Source organism: Thalassophryne amazonica, chromosome 13 (assembly GCF_902500255.1).
Source record: "Thalassophryne amazonica chromosome 13, fThaAma1.1, whole genome shotgun sequence".
In the NCBI taxonomy this organism is placed as follows: domain Eukaryota; kingdom Metazoa; phylum Chordata; class Actinopteri; order Batrachoidiformes; family Batrachoididae; genus Thalassophryne; species Thalassophryne amazonica.
The window spans coordinates 78,579,432-78,599,995 of NC_047115.1; the positions used below are offsets into that span (position 1 = coordinate 78,579,432).

At 39.7% G+C, this 20,564-nt stretch overlaps 1 protein-coding gene across 1 annotated transcript in view; it reads left to right on the forward strand.

Annotated features, from left to right (window-relative positions):
• hs3st1l1 (heparan sulfate (glucosamine) 3-O-sulfotransferase 1-like1) overlaps positions 1–16,696 on the forward strand; it is a 198,848-nt gene extending 182,152 nt beyond the window's left edge. Inside the window, exon 2 of the mRNA XM_034185070.1 lies at positions 15,530–16,696. Coding sequence (XP_034040961.1) covers positions 15,730–16,671 — 942 coding nt within the window. The 5' untranslated portion in view covers positions 15,530–15,729 and the 3' untranslated portion in view covers positions 16,672–16,696. The remainder of the gene's footprint in view (positions 1–15,529) is intronic.
• The last annotated feature ends 3,868 nt before the right edge of the window (positions 16,697–20,564 follow it).

Below are 20,564 nucleotides of genomic sequence, written 5' to 3' on the forward strand. Positions count from 1 at the left end.
AATGACATATCCTGATCAAAAATGACTCCAAGATTCCTCACAGTATTACTAGAGGTCAGGGTAATGCCATCCAGAGTAAGGATCTGGTTAGACACCATGTTCATAGATTTGTGGGGCCAAGTACAATAACTTCAGTTTTATCTGAGTTTAAAAGCAGGAAATTAGAGGTCATCCATGTTTTTATGTCTGTAAGACAATCCTGCAGTTTAACTAATTGGTGTGTGTCCTCTGGCTTCATGGATAGATAAAGCTGGGTATCATCTGCGTAACAATGAAAATTTAAGCAATGCCATCTAATAATACTGCCTAAGGGAAGCATGTATAAAGTGAATAAAATTGGTCCTAGCACAGAACCTTGTGGAACTCCATAATTAACCTTAGTCTGTGAAGAAGATTCCCCATTTACATGAACAAATTGTAATCTAATAGATAAATATGATTCAAACCACCGCAGCGCAGTGCCTTTAATACCTATGGCATGCTCTAATCTCTGTAATAAAATTTTATGGTCAACAGTATCAAAAGCAGCACTGAGGTCTAACAGAACAAGCACAGAGATGAGTCCACTGTCTGAGGCCATAAGAAGATCATTTGTAACCTTCACTAATGCTGTTTCTGTACTATGATGAATTCTAAAACCTGACTGAAACTCTTCAAATAGACCATTCCTCTGCATATGATCAGTTAGCTGTTTTACAACTACCCTTTCAAGAATGTTTGAGAGAAAAGGAAGGTTGGAGATTGGCCTATAATTAGCTAAGATAGCTGGGTCAAGTGATGGCTTTTTAAGTAATGGTTTACTTACTGCCACCTTAAAGCCTGTGGTACATAGCCAACTAATAAAGATAGATTGATCATATTTAAGATCGAAGCATTAAATAATGGTAGGGCTTCCTTGAGCAGCCTGGTAGGAATGGGGTCTAATAGACATGTTGATGGTTTGGATGAAGTAACTAATGAAAATAACTCAGACAGAACAATCTGAGAGAAAGAGTCTAACCAAATACCGGCATCACTGAAAGCAGCCAAAGATAACGATATGTCTTTGGGATGGTTATGAGTAATTTTTTCTCTAATAGTTAAACTTTTATTAGCAAAGAAAGTCATGAAGTCATTACTAGTTAAAGTTAAAGGAATACTCGGCTCAATAGAGCTCTGACTCTTTGTCAGCCTGGCTACAGTGCTGAACAGAAACCTGGGGTTGTTCTTATTTTCTTCAATTAGTGATGAGTAGTAAGATGTCCTAGCTTAACGGAGGGCTTTTTTATAGAGCAACAGACTCTTTTTCCAGGCTAAGTGAAGATCTTCTAAATTAGTGAGACGCCATTTCCTCTCCAGCTTATGGGTTATCTGCTTTATCTGCGAGTTTGTGAGTTATACCATGGAGTCAGGCACTTCTGATTTAAAGCTCTCTTTTTCAGAGGAGCTACAGCATCCAAAGTTGTCTTCAATGAGGATGTAAAACTATTGATGAGATACTCTATCTCACTTACAGAGTTTATGTAGCTACTCTGCACTGTGTTGGTATATGGCATTAGAGAACATAAAGAAGGAATCATATCCTTAAACCTAGTTACATCGCTTTCTGAAAGACTTCTAGTGTAATGAAACTTATTCCCCACTGCTGGGTAGTCCATCAGAGTAAATGTAAATGTTATTAAGAAATGATCAGACAGAAGGGAGTTTTCAGGGAATACTGTTAAGTCTTCAATTTCCATACCATAAGTCAGAACAAGATCTAAGATATGATTAAAGTGGTGGGTGGACTCATTTACATTTTGAGCAAAGCCAATTGAGTCTAATAATAGATTAAATGCAGTGTTGAGGCTGTCATTCTCAGCATCTGTGTGGATGTTAAAATCGCCCACTATAATTATCTTATCTGAGCTAAGCACTAAGTCAGACAAAAGGTCTGAAAATTCACAGAGAAACTCACAGTAACGACCAGGTGGACGATAGATAATAACAAATAAAACTGGTTTTTGGGACTTCCAATTTGGATGGACAAGACTAAGAGTCAAGCTTTCAAATGAATTAAAGCTCTGTCTGGGTTTTTGATTAATTAATAAGCTGGAATGGAAGATTGCTGCTAATCCTCCGCCTCGGCCCGTGCTACGAGCATTCTGGCAGTTAGTGTGACTCGGGGGTGTTGACTCATTTAAACTAACATATTCATCCTGCTGTAACCAGGTTTCTGTAAGGCAGAATAAATCAATATGTTGATCAATTATTATATCATTTACTAACAGGGACTTAGAAGAGAGAGACCTAATGTTTAATAGACCACATTTAACTGTTTTAGTCTGTGGTGCAGTTGAAGGTGCTATATTATTTTTTCTTTTTGAATTTTTATGCTTAAATAGATTTTTGCTGTTTATTGGTGGTCTGGGAGCAGGCACCGTCTCTACGGGGATGGGGTAATGAGGGGATGGCAGGGGGAGAGAAGCTGCAGAGAGGTGTGTAAGACTACAACTCTGCTTCCTGGTCCCAACCCTGGATAGTCACGGTTTGGAGGATTTAAGAAAATTGGCCAGATTTGTAGAAATGAGAGCTGCTCCATCCAAAGTGGGATGGATGCCGTCTCTCCTAACAAGACCAGGTTTTCCCCAGAAGCTTTGCCAATTATCTATGAAGCCCACCTCATTTTTTGGACACCACTCAGACAGCCAGCAATTCAAGGAGTACATGCGGCTAAACATGTCACTCCCGGTCCAATTGGGGAGGGGCCCAGAGAAAACTACAGAGTCCGACATTATTTTTGCAAAGTTACACACCGATTCAATGTTAATTTTAGTGACCTCCGAATGGCGTAACCGGGTGTCATTACTGCCGACGTGAATTACAATCTTACCAAATTTACACTTAGCCAGCAGTTTCAAATTTCCTTCAATGTCGCCTGCTCTGGCCCTCGGAAGACAATTGACTATATATATATATATACACACACACACAGTGGTGGGCACACTTCCGATAACCCGATAACAGATAATTATCGAAGATAATTTTTCATTATCGGATTATCTTTTTAGATAAATTTAAAAACTATCATCGGACTAATTATCTTACGATAAATTACCATCCAATAACTTTTAGATCAATAACGTACTAAACTCAGCAGAACAGTAAAAAACATTTTCAAAAATGTTAAAGCTGTTGAGATCTACCTGTTATAAGTTTCCTAACAGGCATGTTGTTCTATCCTCTGTCAGCAAAGGAGAACTGGTGACCAAAATAAAAACTTATTTCCTTTAACACCATACTAATATAATTGCAATGTCACCAATTCATCCAGAGGCATACATGTTTAACTTATGGTTCAAATTTTAACCGCTCATTTTAGTCAAGTTATTTAAAATTATTGTCATGTCTGAAGTTTTTAAAGTGAAAATATCAGATATATGTTTTTCGTTTTAAAGTAATGTGCTAATTTTTAAGGTTTTGTGAGCACATGCTGTGCCAGGCACCAATGCATTATGGGTAGCATAAGGTAATCTCAGACATTCACGACAGGACAAATGCATTTCAGACACTCTGTTCAGGGTCCACAGAGAACAGCATTAAACACTAGTGCCTAAAACTCTCGTGAGTATATTCTCTGGGTTTATAAATGTTAGTGTATTTGTGTTTGTTAAATTCCACGCATCTTAAATGTAGCAGACACGGATTATCTGGAATTTTGACATTTTTTCAAGGCCGCTACTGCCATCTATTGGCCAGGAGTGTTCATGGCAGTATTAAACGTCTGGGTACATGGCTGCTCTCAAAGTGTTGGTATTGTCCATTGTCCAGGTGCTTTTTGTGTTCATATATTTGTTAACTTTGTATTCTAAAACTACGGTTAGAAGTAATTCTGACTCCTTATCGGTCCACACGAACGAGGTTGGCGCCATGTTTTTAAGCAACACCGGAATTTATCGATTATCTGTAACTTCCGAAACATTTTTGGGTGGTTTATCGGTTTATCTTTATCAAAGATAACTTTTGAGTTATCTTATTATCTGTTATCAAAGTTAATTTTTTGGTTATCTGTGCCCACCACTGTATATATATATATATATATATATATATATATATATATATACATATACATATACGAGGTCTGTCCATAAAGTATAGGTCCTTTTTATTTTTTTCAAAAACTATATGGATTTCATTCATATGTTTTTATGTCAGACATGCTTGAACCCTCGTGCGCATGCGTGAGTTTTTCCACGCCTATCGGTGACGTCATTCGCCTGTGAGCACTCCTTGTGGGAGGAGTCGTCTAGCCCCTCATCGGAATTCCTTTGTCTGAGAAGTTGCTGAGAGACTGGCGCTTTGTTTGATCAAAATTTTTTCTAAACCTTTGAGACACATCGAAGTGGACACGGTTCGAAAAATTAAGCTGGTTTTCGGTGAAAATTTTAACGGCTGATGAGAGATTTTGAGGTGATACTGTCGCTTTAAGGACTTCCCACGGAGCGAGACGTCGTGCAGCGCTCTCAGGCGCCGTCGTCAGCCTGTTTCAAGCTGAAAACCTCCACATTTCAGGCTCTATTGATCCAGGATGTCGTGAGAGAACAGAGAAGTTTCAGAAGAAGTCGGTTTCAGCATTTTATCCGGATATTCCACTGTTAAAGGAGATTTTTTTAAATGAAAGACATGCGGGCGGATTGCAGCATCAGCACGCAGCCGCCGCGATGCTCCGCCACATGAAAAACACCTCCGTTGGAAGCCTTAAGGACAAGTTGGAACATGTCCAGCATACTCACTCCACTGAAAGCCATCAAAAGCCGCCTGGATTTTACAAATGGTTATCAACACGGAGGTGTTTTTCCTGTGCCGCCGGCTGCGTCCCGACGTGCGGACCCGTCCGCGTGTCTTTCATTAAAAAAATCTCCTTTAACAGTGGAATATTCGGATAAAATGCTGAAACCGACTTCTTCTGAAACTTCTCTGTTCTCTCACAACGTGCTGGATCAATAGAGCCTGAAATGTGGAGGTTTTCAGCTTGAAACAGGCTGACGACGTCTCGCTCCATGGGAAGTCCTTAAAGCGACAGTATCACCTCAAAATCTCTCATCAGCCGTTAAAATTTTCACCGAAAACCAGCTTAATTTTTCGAACTGTGTCCACTTCGATGTGTCTCACAGGTTTACAAAAAATTTTGATCAAACAAAGCGCCAGTCTTTCAGCAACTTCTCAGGCGAATGACGTCACCGACAGGCATGGAAAAACTCACGCATGCGCACGAGGGTTCAAGCATGTCTGACATAAAAACATATGAATGAAATCCATAAAGTTTTTGAAAAAAAATAAAAAGGACCTATACTTTATGGACAGACCTCGTGTGTATATATATGCCACCCATGGGATTCAAATCTGCACTTTCGAAAAGCTCTGATTGCCATTCAGAAACTTTACCATAATGTCACCCATAGATTTTCTGAAAAGCTAGTTTGAAAATCAAATGTGGTGGCTCCAAATGCTAGCATTTTGGCAGTACCTGACTCTGTCTACCTACTGGCTAAATAAATAGGCATAAATAGGTAAAGAGGTGGACTGTAGGCAAAATTGGCATGCCCAAGGAGGGACAAATGAAGCCCAAACATACCACCAACTCATACTTACCAAACAAGCTAAGGCTAATACCCTAACTTTGTTTGGGTTGTTTGACTAATGCATAATTTGACTTGTGGTGTACACACTGGGTGGCTTGGGTGTGGGTATTTAAAACTAAGACCAGCATATTTCCTCTGCAACTATGGCACATCAATATATCTAAATTCCTGCTAATTAGTGCTTATTTCATGAACATAAGACTAAAATTTCACAAAATGGATACTGGTGTGCCACCATCTTTGATGGTCCATTAGTACAACTAACCACACAGCACACCATGTTAAAATATTAAGAACGTTTTTAAAAATAAGGTTACCTAATGTGATTGGCACAGCTGCCAAAGAACTCTGAGACAATTAATGCGACCTGCTGTGATGATGTTGACTAGAGAGTACTGTGATTAATATTCCACTTCATTTAGTCCACTTGTTAGTCTCTATAAGCTGAAACAGTAGGGGAGTCTGGACCCGCCCATTGAGCCTGTGAGCTTTATGACTTCACTTAGTGCACTGGTCATTGTGATTACACCTTTACCAGGACTCTGTAAGAGCAATAAGGCTTCAGAAGCAGCATGACCACGCTGTCTTTATTTTATGTTGTGATCATTGTGCATGTTAAAAGAAGTCAACATGGTCTAAAATGGGAGGTTTGCTGGCCTTCACATTTAGTACAACCCAAAATTTCACATCGGACTATGCCATAGTTTTTTACAGAGCTACTTACATATATTTTAATCAGTGCATTACTGGTTCTCAGTGCTGGCATCATCATGGGTTAAAGGGCTTCATAATTCTTTTTATAGAAACATTCACAGAAAACTGTTGACCGCACTGAAAAGGTGAAAATATCATTAGGAGTGCCAATCCTCACAAAGGCAAACATGCCCATATTTACACCACACAAATGTAAAGAAACGTTTTTACAGTACCCAATTATACAATTCATTACCTGCCTTAGCCTCATAACCACCCATTGGTGCTGCTATCCACCTCATCAATATAAGTCGATTCGTAATGAGTCTCAAACTACAGCAACTAAGGTAGGTTTCTCTACAGTTAATGAGGTAAAAATGTTCACCTTACCCTCTGAAGGAATCCTCTCCATGCTACCAAAGATGTTGAATGACATTTTAATTTCTTCATTGATGGCATAAAGCAGTTTACTGTGAGTGTTTTTAGCTTGCCTTTTACAGTTACGGTATGCAAGACTTTAGCCAGTAATGGTGTTCACATCCTAAATGCATGTTGCACCGATTAAAATCCTGTACTTGTCCTGGTACTAGCATAGAATTGGACACCTGTTCCAAACCTCAACCATATAAAAAAGGCGTCTCTTGAGAATGAGACTCCATGTGTCAATGAAACAACCTGAATTATTAAAAGATAAAAAATAAATATATAGTGAGGACATCTGTTACTGTTTAGTGTTAATTCAACTTTATTAATGTGTTAAACCTATTCATATTAAATAAAGTTGATCATTAACAGAGTTTATATACAGTGTGATAGTACCAGTGGTGGATACAGCTAACCAAACAGTTAGCCTCGGTAACCGCTAATCAGCTAACTGAAAAGTTATCTTTTATAACACTAAACTGATACACCACCAAAAACATTATCGGAAGCTACAGCTAACCCGATAACTTTCAGTTTTGTCTCCGGTATGCTCTCAGCTACTGACAAGCCGATTTTGAGTTTACACACTGCCAACGCTTATGACAGAATCAAAGGCGAACACAAACCGAAACACAGCCAATGAGTCAGTGCTTCTGTCTTTGTGCAGTCTGCTCACCGCTGTAGAGAAGTACCATTTACCTTGACAGCACACAGTGGTCCAGCCGTGAGGCAGACGTCTTGAAAAGGAAAGCAGGTTGACTTATTCATAGGCAGCCCATGAGGACGAACACAGATCAACTGGATTCACAATGGTAAAATTTAAAGAGCGAGCAGCAATGTTCAGTGCCTCCGAGCAGCACATACAATGGCGACCTATGAGGAATTTAAACATCTAATAAGGAAAAGAGGTAACACGGCAGCAATAAATAAACTCAGAGAAAGGCTGGCAGCCAGGGTTTTCATGTATCCCATAACCCCTTGCGCGCAGAGAGTTGACGCAGTCAAAACAACATAGAGAATCCACATGATGACAATTGTAAATGAATATTATACTACAAAAATGTTTTGTTTTTTTTATGCTTTTCATCACGCTAATAAGAGACTGCATGCATGATACCCCGAAAACTTGCTAAAACAATTATAACAAATAATCCGTGTCTGCTACATTTAATTTGTGTGGAATTTAATAAACACAAACTGAATTTCAGACATATTATATATATTAGTCTGGAACAAAGAGGACAAACAGTGTTGTAAAGAACAATAATTAAGATGTTAAAGAGCAAACTTCACTTTCCCCCAGAACGACATGATCAGGAAGCAAGTGTAGCTCACAGCAGCTCCCATTGAAAATAATGGAGAGACAGCCTGTGCCTTAAAGTGTAGCGTGATCAGAGCGTCTCAATGCAGTTCTCAATGTTACTGAGATCTCGTAGTGCAGCGACCTCTTCGAGGTTTTGCGGGATTTGAAACCTGAAAAGGGTGGATTGACTAAATGCATACGATTAACATACCAGTGCAATGCATTCTGGGTACAATGTACTGATGAATAAATGTTTAAATAAATAAATGTCATTCTGCAGATTGCATTGCTTTATGCTACTGCTAGGGTGAACATGGTTAAGTTTCTTAGATCTTGTGTCTGTAGGTGTTTTTGTTGTCTAAATTATGAAACAACTTGACACCATAAGTAAGTGGTTGAGTTGTATTATGGGCTTTAAAATGGTGAGCTTCGTGCTGCTAAAGTGTTGTGATGATGGAGTGATCCCAGAAAGTTCTCCTACATGTTCATAAAAAGTTGATGTCACTATTTATTTATTTATTTTTTTTTTTTTTCTGGAGTCTGACGTTGTGCATTTCAATCTTCAAACTAATGTATCACTCCATAAAAATTTAAACTTTTTTTTTTTTATTCAGCAATACATTAGTTTAACTAAGTGTTTTCAGAGTGTTTTTATGGAGTTTAAGTTATTTACAATTATTTAAACTAAGTTATCAAATTTAATGGTGTTTTTGTGGAGTGATACATTAATTTAAACAACTTTAAGCTATGCATCACTCTATTAAAAAAAAAGTTTACCTTTTTTGATGGAGTGATACAGTCTGGCTGCAGCTCCTCAGGGCTCTCACCTCCTCCAGTTCTCCCACCCTGTTGTGTGCAACTGATGCAGACATTCCTGCGTTATTAGATACGCAGCATATGCAACTTGAAGCAGGCCCGGTGAGGACAAAGGACTGTATTTGATATTGAAGTTGGTTGTTTGTCACTGTAATTCCAGAAAGTCTCAAGACAAATACCTTTACATAACTAGAGCGTATCTGATCACCTACCAGTCAGCAAGAATTCTGGCTCTCACAGACCTGTTAGTTTTTTGCACTGATTAACTGTATTAATTGTACCTGTTTGAACTTGTTACCTGTATAAAAGACACCTGTCCACACACAATCAATCACACTCCAACCTGTCCACCATGGCCAAGACCAAAGAGCTGTCTAAGGACAACAAGGACAACATTGTAGACCTGTACAAGGCTGGGATGGGCTACAGGACAACAGGCAAGCAGCTTGGTGAGAAGATAACAGCTGTTGGCATAATTATTAGAAAATGGATGAAACACAAGTTGACTGTCAATCTTCCTCAGTCTGGGGGTCCATGCAAGATTTCACCTTGTGGGGTAAGGATGATTCTGAGTCTAGAACTACAGGAGAGGACCTGGTCAATGACCTGAAGAGAGCTGGGACCACAGTCATAAAGATTACATGAATAACACACTACGCCTTCATGGTTTAAAACCCTGCAGGATACACAAGGCCCCTGCTCAAGCCAACACATGTCCACGCCCATTTGAAGTTCACCAATGACCATCTGGATGATCCAGAGGAGGTATGGGAGAAGGTCATGTGGTCAGATGAGACCAAAATCGATGTTTTCATATCAACTCCACTCGCCGTGTTTGGAGGAGGAAGAAGGATGAGTGCAACCCCAGGAACACTGTCCTAACTGTGAAGTATGGGGGTGGAAACATCATTTTTGGGATGCTTTTCTGCAAAGGGGACAGGATGACTGCAGCATATGAGATTTTGGCAAACAACCTCCTTCCCTCAGTAAGAACACTGAAGATGGGTCATAGCTGGGTCTTCCAGCATGACAATTACCAAAAACACAGTGAGGGCAACTAAGGAGTGGCTCCGTAAGAAGCATTTCAAGGTCCTGGAGTGACCTAACCAGTCTGCAGACTCGACTCAATAGAAAATCTTTGGAGGGAGCTGAAACTCAGTGTTGCCCAGTGACAGCCCTGAAAACTGAAAGATCTGGGGAAGATCTGTATGGAGGAGTGGACCAAAATCCCCGCTGCAGTGTGTGCAAACTTGGTCAAGAAGGACAGGTAGCATCTGACTGCTGTAATTGCAAAAAAAGATTTTTGTACCAAATATTAATTTCTGTTTTTCTATTGTATCAAATGCTTATTTCATGCAATAAATTGCAAATTAATTATTTAAAAATCATACAATGTGATTTTCTGAATTTTAGATTCTGTTTCTCACAGTTGAAGTGTACCTACGATAAAAATTACAGACCTCTCCATTCGCTGTAGGTGAGAAAACCTGCAATGTCGACAGTGTATCAAATACCTATTTTTTCCCATTATATATATCAGAGGCAGCTCCTGGTCTGTCAAAAAGGGGAAGCTCATTGTCGGCTTACATCATAAAATCTGTCAATTTATTTATGTGTAAATTCAAATGTGTAAAATGGTCATAACAGTCCCTAGTTGCACAAGCATTTCAGTTTACATTTCCATTACATAACAGTATTTTATGATGGCACAATCACATTAGATTGGTTTAGATAGAACTTTATTTAGAACTTTGTTAGACCCTTGGGACTAAAAGAAAGTTCCTCCTTCAGGGATTATAACACAAGTATATTATTAATGTTTTTAGGCAAATGTTATGTTAAAGATTGGCCAGCAGATGTCGCCATATCTAATTGTATCAAAAGCTTTGAACCTCTGAACCATTGCTTCATATTGATTCAGTGGTTTAAAACATTTCAGTTTCTCTGTCACTAATTTTCATGAATAAAATACATTACCAACCACTAATTAGTACCACATGTGCCCGGATAGATTTACAGTCATAAATACTTTGATGTTGTGTTGCGAACCATTTGCTGAAGAACAAAGCAGCGAGTAACTCACCTGGATCCCACATAACATCTAATCCGGTACCTGATGCCTGCAATCTGTGAATGTTCCTGCATCCAAATCACCAGTTTCATTTATTGGTATTGTCTTTCTGCAGAGTTTGACTCGTTTCGTTTGGCTCCAGTACAAAGTTTTTTTAGTTTGGTAGCACTGTATAAACATATATCTATTGTGCACTTTTAAAACAGACTGATTTATAGCACATGGAAAACACTTTGGCATAAATTTAAAGATGCATAGAAATGCAAAAATGTGCAAATTAAATATCACATTCATATATCTAAAAATAGCTGTCAATCAAAATGGGATTCAGCCTTTCGACTGATCATCCAGTCATTGTTCGGAGGTCCAGAGTCCAGGCCCGCCCACACCTCCATTCACCTCAAGAGACACTCGGCGTGCGGGGATAGGACAAAATCGTGGCATTTATCCGATGACTGTCAAGTTTCAAGGCAATGAAAAAACTCTTCCACACAGTCCCATTGAAGTGAGTGGATGCTCGGCTTCTACTGGCAAATGCATTGACCACAGACCATATGAGAAAAAAGATTTACGAGAAGTTAACAAAATAGTCAATTTGTGATAAGGAGCTATTCTGAATGAACATGTCTTCTAGACGAACGTGTTCTAACGCATTAGTAGTCAATGAAATGTTAATATGTACATATTTGACCACTTATTTTTAATATATATATATATATATATATATATATATATATATATATATAATCTATTAGACAAATATGATTCAAACCACCGCAGTGCAGTGCCTTTAATACCTATGGCATGCTCTAATCTCTGTAATAAAATTTTATGGTCAACAGTATCAAAAGCAGCACTGAGGTCCAACAGAACAAGCACAGAGATGAGTCCACTGTCCGAGGCCATAAGAAGATCATTTGTAACCTTCACTAATGCTGTTTCTGTACTATGATGAATTCTAAAACCTGACTGAAACTCTTCAAATAGACCATTCCTCTGCAGATGATCAGTTAGCTGTTTTACAACTACCCTTTCAAGAATTTTTGAGAGAAAAGGAAGGTTGGAGATTGGCCTATAATTAGCTAAGATAGCTGGGTCAAGTGATGGCTTTTTAAGTAATGGTTTAATTACTGCCACCTTAAAAGCCTGTGGTACATAGCCAACTAACAAAGATAGATTGATCATATTTAAGATCGAAGCATTAAATAATGGTAGGGCTTCCTTGAGCAGCCTGGTAGGAATGGGGTCTAATAAACATGTTGATGGTTTGGATGAAGTAACTAATGAAAATAACTCAGACAGAACAATCGGAGAGAAAGAGTCTAACCAAATACCGGCATCACTGAAAGCAGCCAAAGATAACGATACGTCTTTGGGATGGTTATGAGTAATTTTTTCTCTAATAGTTAAAATTTTGTTTCCAAAGAAAGTCATGAAGTCATTACTAGTTAAAGTTAATGGAATACTCAGCTCAATAGAGCTCTGACTCTTTGTCAGCCTGACTACAGTACTGAAAAGAAACCTGGGGTTGTTCTTATTTTCTTCAATTAGTGATGAGTAGAAAGATGTCCTAGCTTTACGGAGGGCTTTTTTTATAGAGCAACAGACTCTTTTTCCAGGCTAAGTGAAGATCTTCTAAATTAGTGAGACGCCATTTCCTCTCCAACTTACGGGTTATCTGCTTTAAGCTACGAGTTTGTGAGTTATACCACGGAGTCAGGCACTTCTGATTTAAAGCTCTCTTTTTTAGAGGAGCTACAGCATCCAAAGTTGTCTTCAATGAGGATGTAAAACTATTGACGAGATACTCTATCTCACTTACAGAGTTTAGGTAGCTACTCTGCACTGTGTTGGTATATGGCATTAGAGAACATAAAGAAGGAATCATATCCTTAAACCTAGTTACAGCGCTTTCTGAAAGACTTCTAGTGTAATGAAACTTATTCCCCACTGCTGGGTAGTCCATCAGAGTAAATGTAAATGTTATTAAGAAATGATCAGACAGAAGGGAGTTTTCAGGGAATACTGTTAAGTCTTCTATTTCCATACCATAAGTCAGAACAAGATCTAAGATATGATTAAAGTGGTGGGTGGACTCATTTACTTTTTGAGCAAAGCCAATAGAGTCTAATAATAGATTAAATGCAGTGTTGAGGCTGTCATTCTCAGCATCTGTGTGGATGTTAAAATCGCCCAATATAATTATCTTATCTGAGCTAAGCACTAAGTCAGACAAAAGGTCTGAAAATTCACAGAGAAACTCACAGTAACGACCAGGTGGACGATAGATAATAACAAATAAAACTGGTTTTTGGGACTTCCAATTTGGATGGACAAGACTAAGAGTCAAGCTTTCAAATGAATTAAAGCTCTGTCTGGGTTTTTGATTAATTAATAAGCTGGAATGGAAGATTGCTGCTAATCCTCCGCCCCGGCCCGTGCTACGAGCATTCTGACAGTTAGTGTGACTCTGGGGTGTTGACTCATTTAAACTAACATATTCATCCTGCTGTAACCAGGTTTCTGTAAGGCAGAATAAATCAATATGTTGATCAATTATTATATAATTTACCAACAGGGACTTAGAAGAGAGAGACCTAATGTTTAATAGACCACATTTAACTGTTTTAGTCTGTGGTGCAGTTGAAGGTGCTATATTATTTTTTCTTTTTGAATTTTTATGCTTAAATAGATTTTTGCTGGTTATTGGTAGTCTGGGAGCAGGCACCATCTCTACGGGGATGGGGTAATGAGGGGATGGCAGGGGGAGAGAAGCTGCAGAGAGGTGTGTAAGACTACAACTCTGCTTCCTGGTCCCAACCCTGGATAGTCACGGTTTGGAGGATTTAAGAAAATTGGCCAGATTTCTAGAAATGAGAGCTGCTCCATCCAAAGTGGGATGGATGCCGTCTCTCCTAACAAGACCAGGTTTTCCCCAGAAGCTTTGCCAATTATCTATGAAGCCCACCTCATTTTTTGGACACCACTCAGACAGCCAGCAATTCAAGGAGAACATGTGGCTAAACATGTCACTCCCGGTCTGATTGGGGAGGGGCCCAGAGAAAACTACAGAGTCCGACACTGTTTTTGCAAAGTTACACACCGATTTAATGTTAATTTTAGTGACCTCCGATTGGCGTAACCGGGTGTCATTACTGCCGACGTGCAATCTTACCAAATTTACGCTTAGCCTTAGCCAGCAGTTTCAAATTTCCTTCAATGTCCCCTGCTCTGGCCCCCGGAAGACAATTGACTATGGTTGCTGGTGTCGCTAACTTCACATTTCACAAAACAGAGTCGCCAATAACCAGAGTTTGATCCTCGGCGGGTGTGTCGTCGAGTGGGGAAAAACGGTTAGAGATGTGAACGGGTTGGCGGTGTACACGGGGCTTCTGTTTAGGGCTACGCTTCCTCCTCACAGTCATCCAGTCAGCCTGCTTTCCCGGCTGCTCGGGATCTGCCAGGGGGTAACTAACGGCGGCTAAGCTACCTTGGTCCGCACCGACTACAGGGGCCTGGCTAGCTGTAGAATTTTCCACGGTGCGGAGCCGAGTCTCCAATTCGCCCAGCCTGGCCTCCAAAGCTACGAATAAGCTACACTTATTACAAGTACCGTTACTGCTAAAGGAGGCCGAGGAATAACTAAACATTTCACACCCAGAGCAGAAAAGTGTGGGAGAGACAGGAGAAGCCGCCATGCTAAATCGGCTAAGAGCTAGTAGCTACGCTAAGCTAGCGGATTCCTAAAAACACGCAAAGTGAATAATGTGTAAATAATTTAGAGGCGATTCAGCAGAAGGAGTGCTTTAGTTAAGGCACGTAAAGATTACACTGGGAAACAAATCGTAATCTAGATAACTAGATCAATCTAACTGCGCAGATTAAACAGCTAACAGATACAGAAAAACACCGCTGTGCTCCGGAACAGGAAGTGATACAATACCGCAGTGAGAGCCAACCACCAGTAGAGGCAAGCACGTTTCACAAATAAGTTCCCATTTCTAAAACCTGTGTACGATCAAAAAGTGGTAACATTTTATTGGCCCACCCTGTGTGTGTGTGTGTGTGTGTGTGTGTGTGTGTGTGTGTGTGTGTGTGTGTGTGTCTATATATATATATATATATATATATATTAGCAAATATAAGAAATCAGTGTCAACTCATCTGATTTTCTGCAATAGATTGCTTTTTTATAAGTTAGCAAAACCCTAGATTTGAATGATATTATTGATTTAACTGCAGATTGTTCAGGGAAGCAAAAGTCATAAAGCTTTGTCTTGTGGCCTTCAGTCACACTTTCATATCTCAGGCACGCTGTCTAACAAGCTGTCTGGCTCAGTGTTTTTTCACACTGAGAAATTACAGCATCTATTCAAAGTGACTTTACAGAGTGAGGGTAGAAAGCAGATGGAAAAATGAAAAGAGACTCAAAAAAGATGAATTGAGATCATGCTTTTGAGGTGAAACACTTCGTACAGACATGGACTCTATGCATGGCTGGATATTTTTTTCTTGGGGGAATGAGGAAAATGGCTTTTGAGTATAATGCAGATTTTCATCCTGCTTTTTATCCCTGAAATCTGAAAGGCTTTTCTTCTATTTTGTCTTTGTCCTCCCCTACAGATGTGCCGAGTACTGCTGATGATTTGTGCTCCTCCTTTTCCTGTTCAAACTCAGCGGCAGACAGACTGCATTAACAAGCACTGCTCACTGCTCCCATGACCACTGAGCTCAGGAAGACAGATCTGGTCCAAGGCTAAACCACAGCATCCTTTTGTTGCATTCTGTCACTACATCAGTGTCCACTTTCTCAATCCATCACCATGGCTTGCTTCATGGTTTCTGTCTTTCTTTTGGTTCTCCGAACATATACTGCCCCATTTCACTTTGTCCATGCAGAATTTGACATAACACTGGACTCTGCTGACCTTGGCGCTGGACCTTCATCCAATGTCTCTGGAGACGTGCCTCCATCTCCACCTCCAGGGACGAGCAAACGAGCCCCACACAGCATCATTATTGGTGTACGCAAAGGTGGTACAAGAGCACTGCTGGAAATGCTTGACATACACCCTGAGGTTGCTGCTGCAGCCACTGAGGTGCACTTCTTTGACTGGGACGAGAACTATGCCAAGGGCTTTGAGTGGTACCGTGAGTTGATGCCCTATTCCTACCCACATCAGATCACAGTTGAAAAAACTCCTGGCTACTTTACATCAGCTCTTGCACCGGAACGCATCTGCGCGATGAACTCCTCTATAAAGTTGCTACTGATCTTGCGTGACCCGGCTGAGCGGGTCATCTCAGATTACACCCAGGTGTACTTCAACCGACTGGAGAACCACAAGCCCGTGCAAGCCATCGAGAACCTGCTAGTGAGAAATGGAGTCCTAAATATCCGGTACAAGGCCATTCAGAGGAGCTTGTATGACATCCACATGCGGAACTGGCTGCGCTACTTTCCCCTGGAGCAGATACACATTGTGGACGGGGATGCTCTGATACACAACCCCCTGCCGCAGCTTCAGAAGGTGGAGCATTTCCTCAACTTGCCACCAAGGATAGTATCCTCCAACTTCTACTTCAACCAGACCAAGGGATTTTACTGTATCCGGAGCGATGGCAGAGAGCGCTGTCTGCACGAGTCAAAGGGGCGCCCCCACCCGGTGGTCAACAGCACTGTGCTCCAACAACTCCGCTCCTACCTACAGGAGCACAACCGAACCTTCTTCAGGCTGGTCAAGCGTACCTTTGACTGGCAATAAGGAATCAAGATCAGACTCAAAGGAGCAACTACCATGACTGTCGTGATGAAAGTAACCAGGGCGAAAAACCTTTTTTTCAGTCAACGTTTAAACCCAACTGTTGTTGTTCACACTGGTTTCAGCAGATCAATTCCATATTGACATAATAACTCACACACACTAAATAAATAAATAAAAACCCATACCTGGTGGCTTAAGATTAACTGGAAAGTTCTCCATGCACAATATATTCTTTCTGTGCTGGAAGTGTTTAAGTGATCACATTGCTGTGAAAACAAGATTAAGAAACTGATTAAGGTTTTTTGTTGTTCCTTTCTTGTTTCATATTCTTGTTCTTGATAATAAATTGTTCAGCTTTCCAATGTATAGTAGAGTGGCAGTTTTCTATGTCTTTCCACCTCGACCTGCCTATCAAAGCCCTGGAGTCTCGCCTGTGTTATTGAGGGAGTATATTAATTTATGCCGGGGTATTACAACAAGCTTTTGATTTGCTGTGGTAGAAGGCAGACATTAATGCAAGGAAATGGATACCCTGGAACTGTGCTGTAGTCGAACAGGAATCACTAATGCTTTTGGACACTGACGGTAGCGGGTGCCCGTAGCCAAATCAGTCCAATCTCCACAGTCAGCAAACTGGAATCCATGGAGATTATCGGGCATTTTGCTCTTGCTTCAACAATTTTCATGTGTCATTAAATCAGTACTGAACAGAGCTGAAAAAGATTCACAAACAGTAGTAGAGCAATGCATGCTTTACTGCTTTTTCCCACTTTTGCTGGCTTATACTTAGCATGCAGTTTTCCCAGAAACATCTTGTAGACCACAACTGATAGCCATAGTTCATGTTTCATTTATTGATTAGACTTTAAACGGCAGCAAAAGCGACAGCTCCATTGGGATCTGATGTACATGTGATCGCCCCTTTCTGCCTGCTAGAACAAGCACTCCAAGTCTCCTGAGGCAAGCACTCATTGATGATAGACTTGATCTATATCCAGAACAGTAGAAGGTGGGTGCACATCCCTGGGGGCTAAAATATTAATATTATACTTCATGAAAGATCTGGAGTTTTGAATTGTAATTTGACTGGGGGAAAAATAACAAAACAATAGCATATCCAGTAATTAAAAAATCAACTAGCAGCTTTCTCCTTTCTGCACACCAGGGGGCACTTTGACCCTAGAGAAAGCCAGGCTAGAATTATTTGAAGAAATATGATCAGTCATGCTTTTTCTAAGCTCCAGACTGTCTCTGCACAAAGGTGAAGAGCCTGTGACAGTTACTTTGTGACCTCGGCCGAGTCATGTTTGCTCTGTTGTGTATCACCCAGCTGCTCGTCTGGAAGAGAACGAACTGTCCTACTCCTGGAGCACCCTTGGCCTACCACCACAATTCACACACATTCACATGCACACATTACTTACCGTTCCCGAGGTGTTACATTTGCTGTTTCCATTAAACAGGTGGGCAGGAAGGACAAAGGAGCACGCTTTGCTCACATTGTGAGAGCACACGCTCAACAAATTCCCTGTTTCTGAGGTAAAGTTGACCAAGTGCGCGAGCTGATTTTATTTATTTATTTATAAAGGATGAGAGCTGCCTTGTGTGCCTTGGCCTCTGACCAACTGCACTCTATAGTTGTACTTGTTAAAGGCAAAGGCTATTTGTAACAGAAAACCCCCTAATGCTGAACACAGTCTCTAGCTGTAATGTATTTAAAACATCAGTGGAGTCATAAGTAACTGATGAGCTGTGGGGATGTAGACAAGAATTAAAACATTATTTTATCTACAGTGTTCAGTATATGAAATTTACTTCTAATAATCAAAAGCTGAACCTCAGACACACCCTGGGCCTGAACATTCCACCCACAGACACTCTCTCTCCCTGCATATGTGTATGTATGTATATATATATATATATATATATATATATATATACACATACATACATACACACACACACACACACACACACACACACATACATATATATATATATATATATATATATATATATATATATATATATATATATATATATGTGTGTGTGTGTCTATATATATACATATACTATTTCTACCTCATTTTCTTATGTCTTGTACTGTTACAAGTGTTATTATTATTGCTTATCCTTCCACACGCTGTTTGATGGACATTTTCCTCTACTTGCACCCATTTTGTGTGTTTTTTTAAGAGCTGACGTAACGTGAATTTCTCCTCTGTGAGATCAATAAAGTTTTATATTATCGATCTCTCTCTCTCTCTCTCTCTCTCTCTCTCTCTCTCTCTCTCTCTAGATAGATAGATAGATACATAGATAGATAGATAGCTAGATAGATAGCTAGATAGATAGCTAGATAGATAGCTAGATAGCTAGATAGATAGATAGATAGATAGATAGATACACTCATCTTCAACCGCTTATCCAAGATCGAGTCGTGGGGGGCTGGAGTGTGTCTCAGCATTCATAAAGGGTGTGAGGCATGGTACATATAGACGGACAAACATATTCACCCTCGCATGCACACCAACAGACAATTTAAAGTTTATGATTCACCTAACCTACATGTCTTTGGATGATGGAGGAAGCCTGAGCACCCAGAGAAAACCCATGCAAACATGGGAAGAACATGCAAACTCCACACAGAAAGACCACAGGTACTAACCACTAAGCCACCATGCTGCCCATAAATATATACAGTGCTGTGAAAGTATTTGCTCCCTTGACCCTTTACATGTTTGATTTTTATTAGGACATCAAAAAAACAAAACAGTACTTCAGGCCTTGTACTGTATATTAGAATTTCCAAAATCATGCTCTTTAAACTCACAGTGAAAGTAAATCTGTACAGTTTGATATAAATTAATTAAAAATCTTAAACCCAAAATGATGGTGTGAATAAGTAAGTGCCCCCTTTAGTATAGCACATGTAAACCATCACTTTTACATACAGTTTTCTTCGGACAAGTCAGAGGATGGATACGTGAACATTCCCAAGACACTGACTATGTCTTGGACATTATTTACATGAATTATGAAGAAATACAAACAGTATAGCACTCTATGGTAAATCTGTGTAAGGAAGATAGTCTCAAAAACTGAGTGACTGTATAAGAAGAGTGAGGAAAGCCACCAAGACACCAGGACAACCCTGAAGAAGTTATAGATTTCTGTGGCTGTGATTGAAGAAATTGTGCAAATTGCAGGTTTGGAGTGTTGCATCACCAGTTAGACAGCTAACTTTCACTGTGAGTTTAAAGAGCATGATTTTGGAAATTCTAATATACAAGGCCTGAATTTTTGTTTTGTTTTTTAATGTCCTAATAAAAATCTAACATGTAAAGGGTCAAGGGAGCAAACACTTTTTCACAGCACTGTATATACACTGAACAAAAGTATAAATGCAGCAATTTTTTGCTCCCATTTTTCATTAGCTGAACTCAAAGATCTAAAACATTTTCTATATACACAAAAGCCCTATTTCTCTTAAATATTCTTTACAAATGTGTCTAAATCTGTGTTAGTGAGCATTTATCCTTTGCCAAGATGATCCATCCCACCTCACAGGTGTGGCATATCAAGATGCTGATTAGACAGCATGATTATTGCATAGGAGTGTCACAATAAGCTCAAAAACATCATGTTCAACCAATATATACATTTAAATCATGTAAAGCCAAGAGGTTATTTATTTATTTGTTTTTTAGTAAAGCATTTGTCAACACTTATGGTCTAGTAGGTTGGCACCCCACTCGGTCTGGTCTGCTTTAGACTTTTTTCCACCAATAAAACAGACTTTCAGGTAACTTATGTTATATTTTGGTGCTGGCTCAAATGTGGAATTTCCAAATGTCAGCATTTTTCAGGTGCCTGGTTTTGGAGTTACCATC